Here is a 21,393-nt window from a genome sequence, read left to right on the forward strand (position 1 = left end):
TTTGAGAAGTAATGTTTACCAAATTGTGTTCCTCTTTTATGAAAGATCAGTTTTAGCCCCAGTGTTCTGAACTGTCCTCAAAATAAGATAAAAGTGCTAGATACCATTTTGCTTACCTGTTAACTTTCCTGGAAAGATGAATAGCCAGTGTTTTTGCCAAAGTCAGGGAATTTAAGATGATAACTAGAAAAAGAAGAAAGTGTGGAGTAGCCCCATTCCTGTTCCACCAGGATATAATGTTAGCCCCAGCACTTTGGGCTGTTTGTATAATATTGCAGAACAAACCAGAAGACTTACAGTTAGAAATAACCCATCGACAGCAGGCAGACAGAGCTCACCAAGTGCCTGTGATCAGTGAATTTCATAGGGAAACATTTCTATCATAGATCAGCTCTGTTAGGTGCTAATAAATGCCCCAAGTTCACTTACCCAAGTCAACAAAATCGCCCCAAAAAGTGTGTTCTGCCATGGGAACTGCATGCATCACTTCTCTTTGATAAATTCAACGAGGGAAAGGGCCCAGAAAAATAAGAAGGAAGACAAGTTTTCAGGTACGGAGTGAGGACAAAGCCTGAGCAGCTGCGGTATCAGTCGTAGGATTTGCAGTCACTCCACGCTAACGCGTTAAGGTTGAGCCATTTGTTGCTGTAAATGGATGAGCTCCCATTAGTGGAGCTCGAGACTAATGCTTTTAGTCCCAAGTGCAGCGATTGCTTCGAGGTTTCAGCTGTCCTGGCACCCAAAGCCCTCCCAAACTCAGAGGTGTTTTCTTGCCAAGAGAAATAATCTGAATTCTCTTCTCTTTTCTAGAATCTGTGGATAATTGTCCCAGTAATTGCTACGGGAACGGAGACTGCGTGTCTGGGACCTGCCATTGCTTCCTTGGCTTTCTGGGCCCTGACTGTGGCCGAGGTAGGAATTTATACCTGGTTAACTCTTCCCTCCTCCCCTTCTGTTAACACTTTTCTTCATGGAAGTCACATTTGTGCCCATGCCTCCTGCAAAGCCCACCTCATCCAGCCTGGTGACGCTGCAGAAAGATGGGAACAGCTCAGATCTGCAGGTTTGGTTCTTCTTACTTGTCGTGATTGCTGTGCTTGTAGCGTCAACCCAACCCCCTAGCTGTGCGTGGACAGGCAAAATGTCACACCAGCGCTTTTCATTCTGGGAGCGACTTTAGAAAACATGACTTAAAAACGTGGCTTTGCTGTTTGTTTAGCAGACCCCTCCATCGTTGCGTGGCGATATTTTATTTTAAGGCACTGGTTAGAGAAAACGTAAGTACCTGTTCCATTGCTGCAAGGCTTGCAGGTCTGCCTCAGCTATGACTGGTGGCCAACACCCAGCAGGGCTGCAGTGGAGCAGTGGCAGGCAGAGCTGGATGCTCTGGCCCCAAGTGGAAATCTTGGGATGCCTGCTTTTGGTTTGCTGCCTGCCCCAACATAGCATACATTTTTTTTTCTGCTAAGCGAAAAGCATTTTTTTAATAAATCACTTTGGAAGGATTTTCATTTGACCTGAAATTTTTAGGTTAGTTAAACATTTAAAAAAAAAAAAAGAAGTAGTTTTAGTAAGAACATGTTTCAGGCAGAGAAATCAAATCGTTGCATGTAGAAAATGCCGGAATGCCGTGTTTCAATCTTTCCAGTGTCTTTTTTGGCTGAAACTGCTCAACAAAGTGCAGATTTATTAATTGGGGCTGAGGGGAGGGAGGTAACGCATGAAGTCAGTGCCCACACAAGGAGCTTTGCGAAGGCAGGTCAGGCCTTCACCCCAGCCCGTTGCTGTGTCTGGGAAGCAGGCTGGGCTCCTTCCCAAGGGAGGGAGCCAAACTCTGTCCAACCCCACGTCCTCTCCCCCTCCAGCTGAGCCCTGCTGAGCGTGCGCCAGGCTTTGGGTCCCATCCTGCAGCCCAGCCAAGAGATAAGGCCGGCCGCATCCCCATGCGGTGTGGTCCGGGCTGAACCCCAGAGGTGTCTCAGGGTTCACAACCCCGCTAAGATGAATGGGGCAGGCTGCGTCCCCAAGAGCTGCCGTGTCAGACTTGTTGCTGACTCAGGTTACGCTTGGCGTGAGTTTCCGAGCTCCTTTTCAAATCTGTCGAGCCGGAGACAAAAGGAGTTTTTCCATCTCCCACACCTCCTGACTTGAGCTGGGGGCAGAAGTTCGGGGTTCGTTCCCCCACGGCTCGCTGCAGAGCCAGGGCAGAAGGCAAAGCTCCTCTGTCACCAGGCAGAATATTTAAACTTTGGGTCTGAAGGCTCTTTCAGGGGAGCTCGCCTCCCTTCATGGGTTACGCACCGAGGTTTTCTCAGGCTCTCAGCCGAGCCGCATGAGTATCTCCCATTTCACAAGGCTGCTTACCCTGGCTGATACGAACACCTCTCACTGGAGTCAGCCTTTTGGTTCAAAATCGTCTGGGTTCAGATCACAGATTACTGTCTGCCTTTATGGAGACAGATTAATTCATGGAGTGTCCAAATGCTGTTTGTGCGTGCACTTCCACCCAGCGGGCTTCTTAAATGAGCACTTGCCACGGCTGTGAGATACGAGGGCCCCAGTGTTGGCTTCCTCTTAGTTTTCAAGGGAATCTAAGATGCTGCTTTTGACCTACAAATGCCTCAGAGGGCAGCAACTGCAGCATGTGCACAGCCACAACAGGATCTGTCTGCAACCCTATACAGGTTGCTGTATGAAGCAGTAATTCTCAGACAAGCAGGTCTCTGCCTGCCCCAGGATTTGTAGGTCCCAGATCTCCTGGGTGTTCGTTTCACCTTGTTATTCACCCCCCAAATGAGTGGGAAACTGTGGAACAGACAACCTTTCAGTTTTTAATAATGGCTAATTATTAATGTGTCATTCACCAATTATTTTAAACCACATAAATGTGAACAAATCCCCAGCGATGTGCTCACGGGCCTTTTGAAGATCTTCTTGAACACGGAGAAGGTGTTTTTCAAGTCTACAAAGTAAAACAAACAAACAAATAAATGGATAATTTTCCTCTGTGATACCAAAGTTTACAAGAAAAGTGGTGTGCATTTGGGCTGTAGCTACCACAATCACACCAGAGAATTACTATAATCTGGGCATCTTAGATAGCATTTGTTGGAACGGAATCTGAATGGTCAAATTAATTACATATCATTACATGGAGAAAAGAGTTGCACGAGTAGCAGTGGAAAAAAAAAAATATATCCAGAAACCTCTTTTGTCTTTGTTTATTATGGTATGCTGCAAAGGAGGTCTTGCCATTGCCTTGACATTTGCAACAGCACTTCCCAGGTTGTGCTGGAGGTGTTCTCCATAGAGGGCTCTGTGGAATACCAGTTTTATTGCAGATGACCAGCAATTTATCTGATCTTGTACCGAGTGATCAGCTGTCCTGTCAGAAAATATGTAAGTCTTTTTCAGCAGCCTCTCACTGGTTAAAGGCAATTACTCTGCTTGTTGAAAAAAAAGCTACAAACTGTCCTTTCCTGGTGCCTTGAAAGAGCAGGCTCCTCTACTGAGCATCTGAAATTTGAGACGGGGAGGGTGGAAAATTCCATCAGCCTAGATGAAAAGTGGAATTACAGAGTGAGTTTGCTGTGAACCATATATTCAACACAGTGTATCTTAAACAATTTGTGTGTTATATTGTATAGGTAGCTATCTCCTTGCAAATGATGCACTCGAAACACACCACTGCAATATGCTTTCTTTAAGGTGAACAGAGAGCTCCTTCGTAATAACAGCTGCCAAATTCCTTTTTCTTTTGAACTTCTTTTATTTCAATCAGGCAGATATCATTCATTGCACGTCAGGCCAGTTTAACAGTCAGAGCTGGTAATGTTTTGTTTAGAGCGTGCTGTAGTTCTGTAAGCCTCAGACTCGTCTGTAACAATAAATGAAAACAAGACAGAATGGGCATTGTGCAGTTACTGCGTTAAAAGGTGGTAAGAAAAAGAGAGGAATGCTTCCTTTAACCACGTTAATAGCTCTTTCTGCATGTGCTCAGTCAGGAACAAAGCAGAAGAGGTGCATTGTATTAATTGCATGCCTAACGCAGGTGAATTAAGCAGCAGACTAGAATAGTCTTTTCACATTTATCCTGCATAAAAATGTTCATTAATTGCCTTTGTGAGGGGCAGATGACAAGCCCAGCTGCTCTCACCTAAGGATGATGCTCAACAATGAAGGAGAGAAATGTGAGTTGGGTGTATGTTCTTGCAGGTGAGTTTCACTGAATGCAATTGAAGAGAAACAGGACTTAAGCAAGAAGAAATTTCAAGGGATAGTGAGCAGGAGGGTATTGCTTTTGAGGGACAGAAATCAGCAGCTTCCTTGGAAAAATCAGAACAGAGGACAAAGGGAGCCAAAGTTGGCGGCTGTGGAGAACGGAAAAGGGAGAAAGCATCTTCAGAGAGGAGCGGAAGGAAGCTTAGAGAACAGCAGCTGATCCTTCTCCTTCTGTGGGGAGCCTGCTCTGTATCTTTCATCCTACTCTGCCTGGCATTTTCTAGAGCTAGCTCATTTCTGGGGTCTGCCATGCCACAGCTTGATTTTGTTGTCTTCTCCCCTTGATCACAGAGAAGAAGAGGCAATGGGCAGAAATTCTTACGAGAGGCCCCGGGCCCAGCCTGGAGCCCAGGAGGTGCCCTCTGCCCCTCAGGAAGCACTGCTGGGCTGGGCGGGTGCCGGAGCCCTGGCACAGGCTGCCCAGAGAGGGGCTGGGGGCTCCTCCTTGGGGATCTCCAGCAGCCGCCTGGACGTGGGGCTGGGCCCCCTGCTCGGGGTGGCCCTGCTGGAGCAGGGCTGGCACCACAGGGACCCGCAGCTGCCCGACACCACCAGCCACACGGGGATCCTGTGAAGAAACCCTGTAGCTGGTTTTCTTCAAAAACAGCCAACTTAGTTGGAAACAAAGAGAATTAAAAGATCTTTTATAAACCAGTATAAGGATCAGGGGATATAATCAGAGAACTTTTGTTCCAGGGTGCTTGGGAAGACTAGAGGCCAGATTTGCATTGTGTCTGCTGATGAATGGAGACCAGCAGAGGTCATAGGAGGGGGCTGGAGATCCAGCTGATGGTATGACTTGAACTAAATCAGGGAAAGAGACTCGACGTGGCATTCTGGACTCAGAGCAAAGTAACTGAAAACCATACAGCTGAGAATTACAACAGCAAAACAGGGGAGTGATTTGTGTACAGCTAAGGTCCGCAGCAGAGGCCATGTCAAGGAAAGTATGAAGTCTGGCAGCGGGTCAGGGATAGAGATAAGCAATTTAAGGTCAGTGGTGCTGCTGAAAGAAGACACCAGTGCATTGGGAAGTCAGAATACAAGAAAGGTCTGAGCTTAGTTAGTGAAATAAAGTATCGGAGACACAAAGCAAAGAGATGTCCTAACTCAAGAGCACTGTTTGTTTGTTTTAAACATCCATCAGAGAATACGGTTAACAGCTGGGTGTCATGCCCATAAAAGAATTGGTTTTGGCAAAGAAAAGAACAACATACCCCCACTGAAGAGTGTATAAGAAGATTATAAATCCCATGCTGGATTCTTATGCTCTTTTATGAAGTGAGAGTTGTATACAGTTGGTTTTTAATGTGATTTTCATTGTCTTTCCCCAGCATCCTGCCCAGTGCTGTGCAGTGGAAACGGGCAGTACATGAAAGGGAGGTGCTTGTGCCACAGTGGCTGGAAAGGAGCAGAATGTGATGTCCCCACGAACCAGTGCATCGACGTCACCTGCAACAACCACGGCACGTGCATCATGGGGACCTGCATCTGCAACCCAGGATACAAGGGCGAGAGCTGTGAAGAAGGTATTTGCAAGATACATTCAATTAGCCTCTTGCTTTGATTGTCGTTATATAATTACATGGATGGAGGCAATTCGGAATGGGACTGGCACTTAAGCAGAACAGTAATAGGCACCTTAGAGATACAATGGATGGATGCAACATAAAAATGATATGTTGTAATAACTTGTCGTTAGCTATCATATTTGTTCAATAATTGGATGAAAAGCCATCAAATGCTTCAGATAGACAAATCTAGTTGAAAGACCAGAACATCTAATCATATGTTCAAATGTTCTTATTAAAGCATCGTTTCCATTTACACATCCAAACGTATAATTACTTTTATAGTGCTTTCTTCTGTGCTGTGCTATGCCAAGTATTTCAGTTGCTTACATATACAAAATGGCGGCATATGAAAGTCCCTGATTCTTGTCAGCTTTAAAAGCTTAGAAATGCTCAGGACTTGAATTAAATTGTGCTTCAAAATCAGATATTATTTTAATGGCCCTTCCATAGATTCTTTTTTTTTTTCACATTAGCCCCCAAACATTTTTTCATTTACATTTAGATTTGTGACTCAGAAATGCAGTGCCTTTTAGCTCTTATCTTTAATCTTTTTGTGCAGGAAGTCACCTGTCACCATAAACCTTTATCTTCCCTAGTCTGTGACTGCTTCTTATTGCTAAAAGGAAAAGTGGACAGTTTTGTAAGCGTACGAGTCATTTGGACAGTTACAAAAATACATCAAAAGTGCCTGATTTACAGAATACTGTTCATCACTTTTGAAAATTATTCTCAGAATTCTATGCAGAGAACCTGAAAAATAATTATGGCTAAATTATGCTTCTACAAGTGCAGATATAAGGCCTCTGCACCATGTGCTAGACTTAAGACATCTATTTGATAGATGTACCAGATTCACTATGTCTTGAATTAATTTGTGGTTGTCTTCGTGCATATGGGATAAAGATTTATCTGGAATGGCTTTTATTTTATGGACAATGGAAACAGGCTGAACTGACATTTAAATGGCATCTAATCCAGCAATTCTTTTGATGCATCAAATGCATTGGAGTGGGACATCTGTGACGTAACATGGTTTCAGTGTCTGTAGTGTTGGAGATGAAGAACATATCAGCTCCGTAACTGTAAGCCATATCTTGAGAAGGCTTTGGCTTAAGAAGGCACAATTCAATGAAGCCATGGGGCATGCAAAACCCAAAGACCGTGACTACTGAAGTACCTTTAAAGCATCTCTGTAGACCTCATATTTTCTAGGTATCTTCACTGATTAAACAGAAATTAAAAGATCCTTATTTTGCCTTCAGCTAGGTGTGTTTAATGTGTGTAAATCAGAGAAAGATTTGCCCTTTTTCTAACAGGAGCCTCTTTTCCCTGGTCACATTTAAAGCAGAAAAGCCAGACTCCTCTCAGTTGTTTTATGCTCACTGTAGCAGGGGACAGCTTCAATCCCACTAGGTAAGAACTTGAAAAAGAATGAAGAGCAAAGAGAACATGATTTTCCTTATGAGCTGTTTAGGATTTTACAGCTATGCATTTGTTTTTCATATTCAAGGCATAATTTGTATTGTGTTGTGAATAGGGGAGGTAAGTCAGAAATATGCCATGTGGGAAATCTTCAGGACATGTATATATTTATGCATTTATATCTTTAAATCTAGTTAAAAAAAAAGTTGATATATACTAGTTTTTAAATTGTTTTTACTTTTCAATTTCTCTTCTAAGAATGACCATCTGGTATTGATTACTTTTTATTATTTCTTAGTTCTTGTAGCTTCACTGCTTACTCGCTGTTTATAATGGGTTTTCATTCCAGTGTTTCTTCTGTCTTTTCTTTTCCCCCGTAGAAGCTCAGCAATGTTTATAAAACATCGGCCACCAATCTTACATGAGTTTTACTTTTCTCCTTCCTTAGTTTATTGGGACATATTTTACAAGGCACGGGCTAAGCCAGTGAGACATTAAAGGGAAGGGAGCAAATTTAAGCAGTGAAAAATGAGAAGTTACTTTTTGGGTACTGAATAAGCCTAATAACTCGTGTGACCAATGAAGCATGAAGCAGATTGGGGAAAAGTGTAGAAGAGGCACTAGCCTTGCTTGCTGCCTGATTTATCTCTCTGGCAAAGGTTCTGCACAAGGTTGAACTATAAATGGGGCATTTTCGAACCAGGAATTAGACCATTTGGGACATTTTCCAAGCAGCAACACAGATATATGTAAAACTTTTTTTTTTTTTCGTTTTCTAAGTATGCTAGATTTTGTCAGCTCTGCCCTCCTGCCCCACTCCCCATCTCTGCTCCTCTCGGCAGCTTCTCTCCTGAGCAGCCAAATTTGTCAAGCAGAACTCCCTAAAAACATACCATTGTACTCCAAATCCACTAAGCAATTGATTAAGAAGAAAGCAGAAGCCCCTAATCCCGTCCCAAGGCCCTTGCAATGGTGCAGAAAGCCTAAAGAGATACAGCTAGCGAGGCTGAGATTAAAGTAGCCATTGTGTGTGACATTTTCTGAAAGGGCTCATTTCAACATGAAAAATGGCCTTGGGATTATGATAAATGGGGGGTTCTGACATGCACATTCCCCTCCTATAATCGTCTGTGTTCGAGCTGAGATAGCAGATTGTCTGCCTCCTGTGATGGAGCCCCCTGTAAAACTCACCTTTTTCCCAATTGACCTTCAGAGGGGATGATTAATTGCCTGGAGGTAGCCTCTTGTCAGTTAGCCTGTGATCTTTGTTCTCCACGTTCAAACCATCTGCTGAGAACCTACGCGACTGCTAGTCTGTTCCTCGGTCCTTTTCCTACTTATTACTGCTGAGAAAGAACAGGGCCAGGGCTCCAAGGGTCTCCTGCTAAAATTGGCACCTAGCTCCCAGCTCACTAACAGTGAAGGAGATTTATAGACTCATCCTTTTCAGCCTCTTACAATTTTCAAGGATTGTTCCAGCTACGAGCAGGGCTCCAGGAATCAAAGAAAACTGAAAACGCTCTCACATGCCTTGGGATAGTAATTGCTGAGCCATTACTTGTCAGAGAGAGAAGGTTTTGAGGATCCAGGGAATTATCAGAGCAGCTGTTGTGTTCCTTTATAAGGTTTCTGGATCTTAAACAGGTCATCGGGATTCTTATTAGCTCTTGCAGGGAAAAAAAACAAACTGCAAACCCGCTGTGTGTGTGTGTATGTGTGGTGGCCGTGTTCTGCTCTTCTGTATTAGGGCGAGGAGCTGGACAGCTTTCCCCTGGCTGCTGAGCCAGACTGACACTTGTCACTGATCCCCAGGGCACTGCCACACACCATTTCAAGAGACGGGAAGAATTTCTCTAGGCTGTCCTATATCCTTTTGTATATAAATAGCTGATCAGCTCCTCCGGTTCTTTTTTCGGAGGGTGTCTGGTGCGTTGCATGTTTTGCTATTGCTGGGTGAAATTCTGCCGTGGGTAGAGGAGCTGATGGGTGCCTACAAAACCCACAGCTCAGGAATCACACAGCAGGGCATTTGGTCCTTCAGTGCACGTTACTGTGCCACAAACCCAACTGGATGGTCTCCAACGTTGTTTTAAAAGTGCCTCCTCTTTAAAAGCAGAAGCCATTTAAAAGCGAATACACAAATCAAAAATAAAAAACACAATAATACCAATATCCAATAAATCATAATTTGGTTTTAATCCTTACTTCGAAAAAAAAAAATATACGTTTAACACAAAATTCATGTGTCTGTGAAACCTGCATAGATTTCAGCACATTCTTCAATTTAAGCATGTGTTTTGCTGAATCGGGACGTAAACTTCTGCTGAGTCTTTATGCAGAATTTCTCTCTCAGAAAACTAGAGCTCAGCTTTGATTTCATTAGTAAAGGTAATTTTGGTTATTCTAATAGAATAAATGGAGACGCAGTATGTGTACAAGACGATATTATTCTTATCCTAATCTTAATTGATATGAGCCTGTTCTTACAGGAAAGGTCATTTATTACTGTAGGCCTGACTAAAAGAATGAATTTCATCATGTATTTTTTTCTCTGTTTTTCATGTGTTTTAGGTCTCACTCCATTTTGGGGACAGTATCGTCTTGAAGCATCTGTTTTGTGCACATCAGGGCTTTGCATTATGGCTGGAGCCTTGAGATACTGTATAAATGAGCCTGTGTAGATGGCAATCCAATAGCTTTTTTTTTTTTTCCTGAAATTCTTATTTATTTCCTGTTTCTCCTTCCTCTTCCTTCTTGCCTGTAGTGGATTGCATGGATCCTACCTGCTCGGGACGAGGCGTGTGTGTGCGCGGAGAATGCCACTGTTCGGTTGGCTGGGGAGGGACAAACTGTGAGACCCCACGAGCCACTTGTCTGGACCAATGCTCTGGCCATGGGACCTTCCTGCCCGACACTGGACTCTGCAGCTGCGATCCCAACTGGACTGGACACGATTGCTCAATCGGTAACATCAGCAGTGACTTCTTGTTGTTTTTTGGTTTACTTAAACTTTGTAAAATATTCAGACTTCGATCTGCAAAACTAGCGCTACAAATGTGTTCCAGTAAAGCACATGTAGGGCATGACTGGAAGCAGAAATGCCATAGCTCACCTACATAAATAATTCTGCTTCTATAGCCGAGCATAGAGCAATATAATAAATAACCCCATTAAAGCCACCTAGGCTTGCTATTGTTCATTATATAGCTATGAGTGTAATTGATGGTCTACATATAACTGCTTGTTCTGGTGTTAGTTCTTGATGAATCCCAGTAGCCACCGAAGGGTCTGTTTTGATTTTTAGGAGAAGGCTAAATATTCTTTAGGTTGCTGTAAACAAGAAAAAGAGGTGACAGTTCTTCAAGTCTCATTTCCCTTCAGAGTTTAAATGCTGTGATTTTCTAGACTCAGCTAGAGGAAGATGAGTGTCACAAAAGGCTCGTACTAGAAAACTGTAAGCACTGTCCCATATCAAGTGAAAAATAAGTTAACTGAGTAGAATCATTGAATACTACAAGCACCTACCAAGAAGACAGATTTTTATGGGCAATTTTATGTAGAGTCTAGAACTTTAATCTTCCTTCATTCCTTAGCTAAATGGACATCTCACTCGAAATCTGTATCAGGTATCTGAAATGGAGGCTAAAGAAAAACTGTTCAGAAGCCTTTTCTTCCAAGTGCAGTTAGCTTTTAGATGCCACACTGAGAAATACTATAATACATTAAATAGTCAGAGCCTATGGGACATTAGTCTTTTGGCTTTTGTTCTGTATACCATGCTCACAAATAAGAGACCACAGCAAAAACAGCTTCTTTACCTTAAATAGCTGGGATGGAACTAGGCCAAAAATCCAGGGCAGTTCTGTATAGGCAATGAAATGGAATGAATTTTCAGCAAAGTGACAAAAAAAGACTATTATGAAACTGGATGCAGTAGAAAAAATGTGCAAACAACATTTTCACTGAGGAATTACTATAATGTATAAGAAAAAACAGGTTAACTGCTTACAAGTATTTTACATCACTTACAAGTGAGTAACTTGCAAGGATGGGGCAAACTGAATAAGCTCTTATAAAGGGTAGGAAAAGAAATGCCTTTGTACAATAATCATTCAGGTTAGATGGTAGGAAGCTTGTCATATGGTAAAATTAACTAGGCTGAAGAACACAGCAAAAGAGGAGGCCTCCTTGCCTGGGGCTAACACTAGGCTGATCAAAACTTTGCCAGATGTAGAGAGGGAAGCAATCACACGTTGATAGGAGGATAAATTTGGTGTCAGACTTTTTCTTTTCCCCACATTAATGTCTTCAATTCCGTACTTAGTGAGTTCATTTATAAGACCATGGAAAAGGGGAAGGTGGTAGTGTATTTCTAGTGATTTTGTAGCATGGTTCATAATTGAGTCATTATTCTGAGTTTATGTGGAGGTTTGGGGATTGCAGGGATGGATTTAGAAAACTGTTCATTTCTACACGCAAACAGAATTCGCTTTCCCTTTGTTAACCTGCAGGGTCGTGTACAGATGATTTATAAGCTTTCCTTATACTGCTTTTATAAATCCATCTAGTGCAAACTTTCTTTGGCAGTGTGAGGTTATTTGAGACAAACTTGAGCATCATGCCAAGACCTTTTTCCTCACCAAGCTGCTTGTAACATTCAGGTTATTGTGCCTCACAGCTAAAATCACAGCTAAGGTGATTTGTAAACTTCCATTTCTAACCCGGACCTTTCCGCTGAATTGATGACTTGATTTGAAAGACAGATTTACTCACAGGATGTGTGGTACTCTTCTTGCATGATTAAAATAGAGTGAGCAAATGTGTTAGTACACATAGCAACACTGTGCCCAGTGGGGGCAGTAGGGGGTTCTCTAGAAGAGACTAAAGGCGCCAGATTTTTATTGTCCTCTAAAATAGGAACAAATAGAACAGAGAAATTATTAAGTGAAATACGTAAGTACTTGTATAAATCATCATCAGCTCAGCAAAGCAGTTAGGACTATGTTAAGTGCCAGTGAAGAAGTAATGATGTGCCTGTTTTGTTTTGTTGGTTTTTTTTTAGCCTTCTGTGCGTACCCACTGCCAGTATAGCCATAGTACCACAGATTTTTCACTCTGGAAATGTTTCTCTTAAACATGCTTCACTCTTTCATACAAGGGACAGTTTCTCTGGGTCCCTTTCCCCTCAGTATGCAGTTCTTTTTTGGTAGATCACCTACTATAAAGAGAGTCTTTTAACGAAAGGTGGAGAGATGAGTCCAATGATGACCTGTACACAGAAGAAAAAAGGGTATTTTGAGTTCTCCCTGGAGAGAATGAAATCTCTTCCCTGTTGCATCCTAGTACTGCCATAAAAGCAAATACAAAAAGGTCCCAGTTCAGCTAAAAAGTCCAAGGCAATGCTTAGCACAAGAAGGATAATTAAGGAACCACTCATCCTAACCCCTTTTCTCCAGAGTCTACCATTACAGATCCTCTATATCCCCAGTTTTTGCCATGCTATCTCCCTTCACCTCTTAATGAGCCCTAGCAAAGGACTTCATTCCCCAAGCATGGCAGCTAATGAAGCCATTATAAGGCAGCTCTCTTAACCTCTTATTGTCTGAGTGTAGCAGGAAGAAGGAAATGGCCTGTGCTGTAGCATGAAACACAACTTAATAGGTGATATTAAGAGTGAGTCTCACTCTTGACCGATTTCAACTGGACCAAATGCTTCTGGCTAATCAAGAGGCAACAAAACACATACCGTAAGATGTATTTGCTGAGTGCAGTGAAATGAACAGGTGAATCAGGTTCTCTGCATTTGGGGAATGCGGAGTGTCCCAAAGGGATCACACAGATGGATCCATACGGTCTCAGGCCCTTCAAAATAGTGTTATGTTTGGATCCAAAATCATTCGTAAAGGAGTTATCTGATGTCCTTCACTTTCCTCAAATTTAAAGCAATGATTTTCACTGTCCTTTATTTGACAGTTGTCATCTTGGCATGCACAATACCCACTAGAATCATCTGAAAAATGATAATACAAAGTATATTACATCAATGTAATAAGGATACAGATTTTTTTCTGGGCAGTTGACAATGGTTGTACATTGACCTGCATACAGATAAAGATTCTTTCTCAGTCACTCGTTTGTAGTGACTCACTTCATGCACAGTTGACATCCAGTACGATACTTGAAATCTTTAAAACTAGACTGGAGAAGAGCAGTAATAAGAATATTACTTGGTTCTGAGTTGTCAGGGTAGACACAAAATCGTAGGCTGGACATTTAATGATGAGAGTTAGCAACTGGAACTAGGATTACTGGGACTCCTATAGAAGTTATGAGTTATGATGTTTTACTTCACATTTTGAAAAGGCTAAGAGAGCATGCCTGGCCAGAGATTGAGACTGAGCTTGTGTGGTCATATCTCACGAAATCTAGAAGTTTGATCCTATCCATAGCTTCTCTCACCCCTTGGACTGGTAGCAGTGTTTTCTGAGGATACACCATTTGAGTTAATGATGGCCCTTTACTCCCTCTGCAACATGGAGGAAATAAGACTTCCCAGTGATTTGTTGCCAGCCCTTGTTAGGTCTACACTCACGAAGATATTTAGGCATTTATGATTCATCTTAAGCAAATACAGATTTTCTAGCTTTGATGCAGTGTTGCACAGAGCCTCTTCTCAGCTTCTGAAACATCCCCATGTCTAGAGCAGTCTACTGGAAAGCCACCATAAGGCCCTGAAGTTTTGCTGTGGTATATACAGCAGGTGTCTTCCCACTCAGAGAAAGCATTGGACCTGCTCTCGCATTTCTTGGGAGAGCATCCCAAGTACCAGGTCAGTGCAAATGCTACAGGCAGTCCTCATCTCAAAGTAACGAATGAACAGGCTGGTCCAATCCAAAGGGATGCCAAAGTTTAGGACAGGGATTTCATGACCTGAGTATTAACGTCACCTGGGTATCTTTCTATAGCACAGAGTGCCTATAGTTTGGGATAAGAACAGAGTTTCCAACCCTCCATCTCCTCAGCATTTCTTAATGGTATGTCCACCGTGCAGTAGTCTACAGGTCAGAGCTACAGGGTCTCAGCCCCAGCTTCCAGATCCTCTGAATTTGTTTCCAAGATCTATGGCACTCGGTTAAGATTTATAAATTTCACCCCTGGTGATAACTACCAAAATGTTAGGCGTTCATCCTGGCCACACGTACTGTCATTGATAATGTTATAAATGTCTTTGGTGGCCAGAAAAAAATGTTTCTGGATGAAGCCAAGTTTCATGTCATCCCCTCCTGCCTTTAGATTTCCCATGACATTGCCAATTTAGCGGGACAGTTGCCCTAGAGAAGAGAAACATCTGCAGAGGGCTGTTCAGATTGTAGTTAAGTGGAAATCCTTGAAAGAGAGCTTAATTGAGTCCTCATCGATTCAGCTGCCTCCGTATTTGGGTAATTCGTGTTACTTTGGAGCCGTCTGGGTTTCAGCTTTTGAGAGATCCTCAGTTCTGCCTAATAACTGTAGAAGTCTCAGCAGGCATTATGATCAGATTCTTCTGGAGAGAGACATTTACAAAACTGTGAGATACAGCATAAACAAAATAGGAAATCACCTCTTTGACTATGTGGTCAGTTAAAACAGAGTAGGGGGGCCTCAAACTGCAATGCAATCATCACAGTTTTTGCAGATATGCCTAGATAAAGCTGGCCTCCTTGCACAGTGGGGAAATAGTGTGGGTGTCCATAGGGTAAGCAAAAGACCAGGTATTTATCCACCAGCTGAAAAGCAGTCCTAGATGGCTTTATTGCTTTTGATAGACTGGAAAGTTGGATTAAGAATAAAATTAGCATGGCACGAGTACCCATGATTTCTCATTGCAGGGAAAACATATTCTTGTAAGTTATTGCACAGCATATTGAAGTCAACAGACAAGCTCCTGTTGGTTTGCAGGAGTATAGATTAATTAATGTCCATTCACCACCAATGATTAGATTTAGGATTCTCTATCAGCTAATGGTAATGGCTGATTTTCTTAGTACCAGTTGGATTGTGTAAATTAACACTGGAGAAATTCTTTCAGAGAGCACCCAACAGAGTTCCCCACCACAAAGTTGTGCAGTTCATTGAAACAGACATATTTTCTGTATTCCAATTAGTAGATAAGACCAAAAGGAATGAACTTTTAAAGGGGAAAGCCACAGCAAATGCACCTTTATTTTCCGATGTCTTTTTCATCTGGAATTGTGCAGATTATCACACGTGCACACAGAAACACAGCTCTCATATATCTTACCAGACAATGTCATATCCCGTTGGTCAAACAGCACCAGGGTTAACACAACATGTGTGAAAAAAAAAATGATTTCCTTGGGCTTATTGGTGTCAACCTTACAAAACAAAGTCTCATGTTAAATTCATGTCATGCCCAAGGCCACCAAGATAAAAGTCCATCCCCGGAAAATGTTCACATAATTCCTCCTTTAGACCATCATTTTCTTCATAGAGGGATAAGAATGTCTCTGTAAAAGATGGGTGTTGCATCAGCTGTTGCATAATACAGGCTGGTACCTCACTACAGGCTAGGGCAGTTCCCCCTTTAATGCCTAGGAAGTAAGTGCTTTGTCTTTTTCTTCTATTTAAAACACACAGGGAAGAAAAAAGAACTAAATCTCAGGGTACAACATGTGAAATTGATAAGCATCTGTATATTTTTGATCCTAATGGTTTAAGAAATAGATATAGGGAGCAGCCTGTATTCCACTGTGAATAATCTTCCTTCAGCTTGGAGCTTGTTCTCACCACTCCTACAGTACAGCGAGAAACAATCTGGAGCAACCGAAATTTTGGGAGCACATGGGCTTCAGAGGTAGACTTCACAAGATACCATCACAATCAGACCTGGTTCAGTACTGAAATTGCAAACCTACTCCCCAAAGCCTTACTTGGTCCCTTAGCAGTCATTGAAGGCCAGGAAATGTTTTGTACCAGCAGAGATTTCATCCTCAGCTTTGCAGAACCGTAACATGCTGATTTGTGAACTTGTGATCTTCCCCATTTTATTTGTGTGCGGAGAAGTTTTCTCTCCGAGGGAATAAAGTATGTGCAGCCCGGAGCTGTTACACAAGGCTATCAGAGGCTCTGCTGAGCAGATAGCTGCTTTGTGAATTGTGTAGGAATAAGGGAATCCAGAGAATCAAAAGTGTTAACAAGAAACTTATCATTGCATAACATAAAGTGTTTGATGGCGTCTGGGTTGTGAGCACAGATTTCAGCCTACCCATTCCCAAGATCAACTCTCCCTTTAAAGTCTTCTAGGCTTTTTATTAAAGATGCAATAAAAGACTAAAACCAGCCAAAACATATGAAATAAAAGTATTCAGGAAGGCTTTCATTTGAATACCCTTTTACTCCCTTTCCCTTTGGTTATTGAAAATGTGTAGAGACCCCTGTGTGGTGGAAAAAAAATAAAAATGGCAGTAGTTGAGACATGCTATAGTTATTTTTGCTGGGAGTCCAATTCTTCGAAAGTCCAAATATCCTTCTGGTAAGAAGATTAAAAGAACACAGTAAAGAGGGGGGAAAGTTCCCAATAAGATAGAAAGTTCAACTTACGTTTCAAATATGAATTCCTATTTGCAATCTGATAGTAGAGAAACAGGCTTAGCGCATTCCTCTGGCCAACCAGAGATCCACTAAGCTTGTCTCATCTTTGGAATCTGTTTAGGAGCTTAGTTTAGCCACCTTTCTGTTTTTAGCCACTTTTCTGTTTGCAGCAGTCTTGGTCAAATACAGGGACCAAGGGAGAGATTGAAGGAACTGAAAACTTGTGTTCTAGCTTTCGTTTCAAACTGGGCCAAAACCAGGAAGTGGTGATATCACCCGTCTGTCTCCGGCCATCGGATCACAAAACGTTTGGTCTGGTTAGGTCACGTCTCAGGCTTAGAACAGTGTAGGTCCAGTGGTGTGACAAGCAGTCCCTGCTCTTCATTGCCCTTAGACGTGCTGTGATGAGCACAGCTTCTTTCTCTCGTTTCAGCTCTTCTAGCACCAGTGCCAATCTATGGACCCCTCAGAGGGCAACGGGAAGGCTATTCCATTCTCTGTTTGTTTTCTACAGTTAGGGCTAATTCCCAGCACGCCAATTTTAGTTCGACATTCCTCCCTATCTCCAAATGTGACTTCAGCAGTCACACCATGAGCTCAAAAGTGCTTTTTGTTTGGCTCAATTACACTTTGTGTTGGGGACTTTCCTGGCTGAAAACAGCAGTGATACACCAGACTGTGGGGCTGGTGTTAACTTGGATGATTTGAAGAATAACTGATTCACAGCACACAACAAGCTGTTACATTCCATGGTTACAACAGGTTACTGTTAAAACAGCATATTTTGAGGATGGCTAAGCAATTTGCTTATTTGCTTGTATCACTGATAACCTATACATCTCTAATGAACAGATTTTGGTTTATTCTTCACTTTTGAAAGGAGGAGCCTTAGAGTCCTGACAATTTCTGGACTTACATCACGTATGGGGTCTTGTTTCGGTTGAGCCTCTTGTCTACAGTAGAATATCTGTCATGATGTTGCTGCTTTTTTAAACAATATTAAGTCACTTCTTTGGCATAGTAAGTGTAATCCAGCTGTCACCAAGGGGAAAAACTATTACCCTGCAACAGTGATGTGGCGTGGTTCTTCATGTTTGTTTGCAGATAAAGCCAGCTGATCAAGACAATTGAAAATCTGAAACCTCATAGTCACCGCATTTACAAGCACATAAATGATGCTTGTAAAACCACAGGGATCAGTGTATATCTCTGTAGAGTAGGGCAATCGAGCAGCTTTTGAACTGAAGATAGATCATGTCTAATAAATTTGGCCAATCAATTTGTCAGCAACTCACAGTAAACCATGTAGACATCGTTACAGGTTTGTGAGTCTGGACCTCAGCTTCTGAATATTCCCTCTTTTAATCAGAATATTGTGGGAATATCAACAAGATGGATACTTGTGTGTAGTCAGGGAAGGTCATACATACCTCATCATGGTTTCTCCACTTGCATTAAGTCCATTCCACGCTGCTGTTGGTGGGTAGCTCCTGCCACTGTGATCCTGAACTCTGGCACTACTGGAGCTCACGTTGGTTAGAGTTTCACATAAAGGGTTAGTGGGTGTTTTTAGCTTTCTGAAGTCATGTTTCATACAATGGCTGAGATGAAATAATAGGGGAATAATAGGGGCAATAATCTCGCAGTCAGTAAAATAGAATATTATTAAAAAAAAAAATGAGAAAGCAAAAATAACCCAAGACCAGAGGTCATCATACAGTGACTCAATGGCTGTGGAAGGCCAGAAATCTGTGATGCAGTAGCTTGAAGTGGACACAGTGGATGCCATTTTACCTTTCTGCCCCCTTCCAAGTTCCAAGGTGCTCATACTCTAAAAACTATCACCACAATTTGCACTCATGAGCACCTTTGTAATGATCTTGGCAGGCGAAATTTGAAAGGGTTTTGGAGAGAGCTTTGCTTCTTTTCCGTAAAGGTGATCCTTCCAGACCAGCATTGAGGTATATTGAGAGCACAGGGGGTACAAAGCTTTCCCAGCAGCTGCTGCTGCATCCCGTTTGCGTGGATAGGCAGACACATCTAACCTCTGGATATGTCAGCCCAGCACACTTTATACAAGTTCTGTGTCTCTTTCTGAAGAAGCAAGGTGAAATATTAATAACAATGACATTTCAAAGTTCCTTGGTAAAAATTTGTCTGAAGAGGAAGAAAACCATGTTGGGACTGTGTACAGTCATGCCGAGCTCTGGGTAAGGAAATCCCAAGCAAATCTAGTTTGTAATTACTTCAGCATACACACTTGAAAATGCTCTGTTGAATTTACTTAGACAAAGCCAAACTGCATAGAATTGAGAAAGAAATTAGTTCTTTTTAATGACTATAAGCATCAGCAAAAGTCTTAACTGTCAAATGATCTCCTCCTTACAGACACAGGGAGGAAATCAAAATCAATCCAGAGAAGTATCCTTGTTAGGAACTTCATTTAATACACTAGGAATTGATTCTTCTCTGGGAAACTTTAACTCACATCCCAGAAAGCACAGAGATCCAATTAAACATCAAAGAGAAAAACATAATCCTGCACTTTGGGATATTTATTTTTATTCAACAAATCTTAGCTCCAAGACTTCAAGACTCCAAGCTCCTTCAATACCTGGCATTTCATGTCCTGCTATTCAACAGCAAGAGGCAGTTTAAAATAATGTTCAGAATAATAAATAAAGGGAAGATTGACAGGAATACAAAAGTAAATCTCAGCTATAGAGGAGATGCTTTAGACACAATGTGATGGTCAGTCCCTAACATTTAAGGCAAGGATGAAAATAGGGTATAAATATTGTAGAAAACAGAGGCTGATAAAAGGCAGCAGACCAGTTTAATGGAATTTCATCTCACAGAGTAACAGCATTTCAGACAGGAGCTGGAAAACCTTTATGCAAATAAAGGAAGCAAGCTGAAATTGGACTTCAAAGTGAGTTTGTTGTGTTTTTTTTTTTAAGACATGCCAACTGTAGCACTGTACATTGTGCAGCTGCATAGGCTGAGTTAGAGCTTTGATCCATTACCACGGGGACTGCTAACAACTGCTTCTGTTCTTACTGCTACTATTTCTAGCAAGAACTCCCAAGAGTCCCCTTGTGCTAGGTGCTGTGTGTTTACAGCATGAGAGACTCGATCTTGGAGCACAGACAAATATCAGTTGAAGGAAATTACTGTACCCAACTCATTTGTTGCTCCTTTTAGAGACTGAAGGTGGTTTCCAGGGCTCTAATGGGACAGATCTCCCAGATCTGCCAGCACTAGGTAAGCAGCTGCTCTGGGGACTTTTCATCTCCAAGTTAGGCAGCTCAGAGCTGCCTAGATTCCTGATTCGAGTCCCCAGAGAGATGAGACCTAGAAAGGGATTTGCAGAAACCTTTCAGTTAAACACAAAGCTGCTTATGCAAGCAAAGAACTAAATACCAAGAGGAAAATGGGGGAAAGAGCTGAAGCGGGGTTAAGCTTTTGTGTCTAGCTGAGGACCAGGGATGGGTGCTTTCTTTTATTAGGGATTTCCACCAGCCCTTCTCCTCAAGCTAAGCCAGCTCAACCACTTAGAGTCAAAACTCTCTCCTCTTCTGTCATGCACGTGGTTTATACCTAATTTGTGCAAACCCAGTCTCCTCTGCAAGTGCAGAGATGTCCCTGTGTTGAAGAGCTGTGCTCAGGTCTCCTTCTGCAGAGCCTGGCAAGAATCAGCTCTTAGGCCAACTCCAGTACCCTAATTAGGGTCACGTTATAATGCACGAAATGCATTCCCCAGTGCAGGTCCTCCAGGATGCTCCTTCAGAGCTTCAGGTGCAGCAGGCTGAAGCTCAGGTGTCCGGAGTCCCATTTCAAAGCCAGTGCTGCAGGTCTGTGCTTTCCCCGATGGGGGATGATAGTAGAGCTGATGGATTCATTTTTTATCTCTGGAAGGCATCCTTTAATCTCAATTTCTTCATCCGTGGGAAGAAAAGAAATAACTGTGACTTTACAGGTATATTCTGAGCTATGTAAAATACACTTAGATCCTTAAGTGGAGTGGGAAGTTGTCTCAGTACCAGCAGTTTAACTACACTCGTAAAAACAAACAGATTTTATATTCATTGACATAAATAATAATTACGTATATATTAGTATTACTTACATAATTTATATATATTTTTGAAAGTGAGTAAACATCTTATTTGTATAAAGGCATTAAATTATGCAGACCTTGCTTCCAGCTTTTAAATGTATTGACATAAGTAATAATTGCTACTTATATATTAGTATCGCTTCAATAACTGATATATTTTGAAAATAATAAGTAAACAGTTTATTTGTATAACATCATTAAATTATGCAGACCTTGCTTTAGGTCGTGATCTCCGAGTGAAAAGACAAACGACCTTCAATTAGTGACATTGCCACAAGTTGCACAACTGTTCCCAGTAGTTACTGGGATGGGATGCTTTGCAGAAGAGTCCATGCTGGGGTGGCATGCTGTTACTGGGGTGGCAAGGACAGAAAATTCAGATTGCTCTTTTTGCGCTTTGTCTTG

The 21,393-nt window shown here is 42.1% G+C and overlaps 1 protein-coding gene across 12 annotated transcripts in view; it reads left to right on the forward strand.

Annotated features, from left to right (window-relative positions):
- The window catches only part of TENM4 (teneurin transmembrane protein 4), an 879,437-nt gene that overhangs the window by 723,169 nt on the left and 134,875 nt on the right, over nt 1–21,393 (forward strand). For all 12 annotated transcript variants that reach the window (XM_040544436.1, XM_040544433.1, XM_040544442.1 and 9 more), the window contains 3 exons: nt 811–912; nt 5,616–5,810; nt 10,042–10,242. In XM_040544436.1, coding sequence (XP_040400370.1) covers nt 811–912; nt 5,616–5,810; nt 10,042–10,242 — 498 coding nt within the window. The remainder of the gene's footprint in view (nt 1–810; nt 913–5,615; nt 5,811–10,041; nt 10,243–21,393) is intronic.

The sequence above is a fragment of the Cygnus olor genome, chromosome 1, assembly GCF_009769625.2.
Source record: "Cygnus olor isolate bCygOlo1 chromosome 1, bCygOlo1.pri.v2, whole genome shotgun sequence".
NCBI lineage: Eukaryota > Metazoa > Chordata > Aves > Anseriformes > Anatidae > Cygnus > Cygnus olor.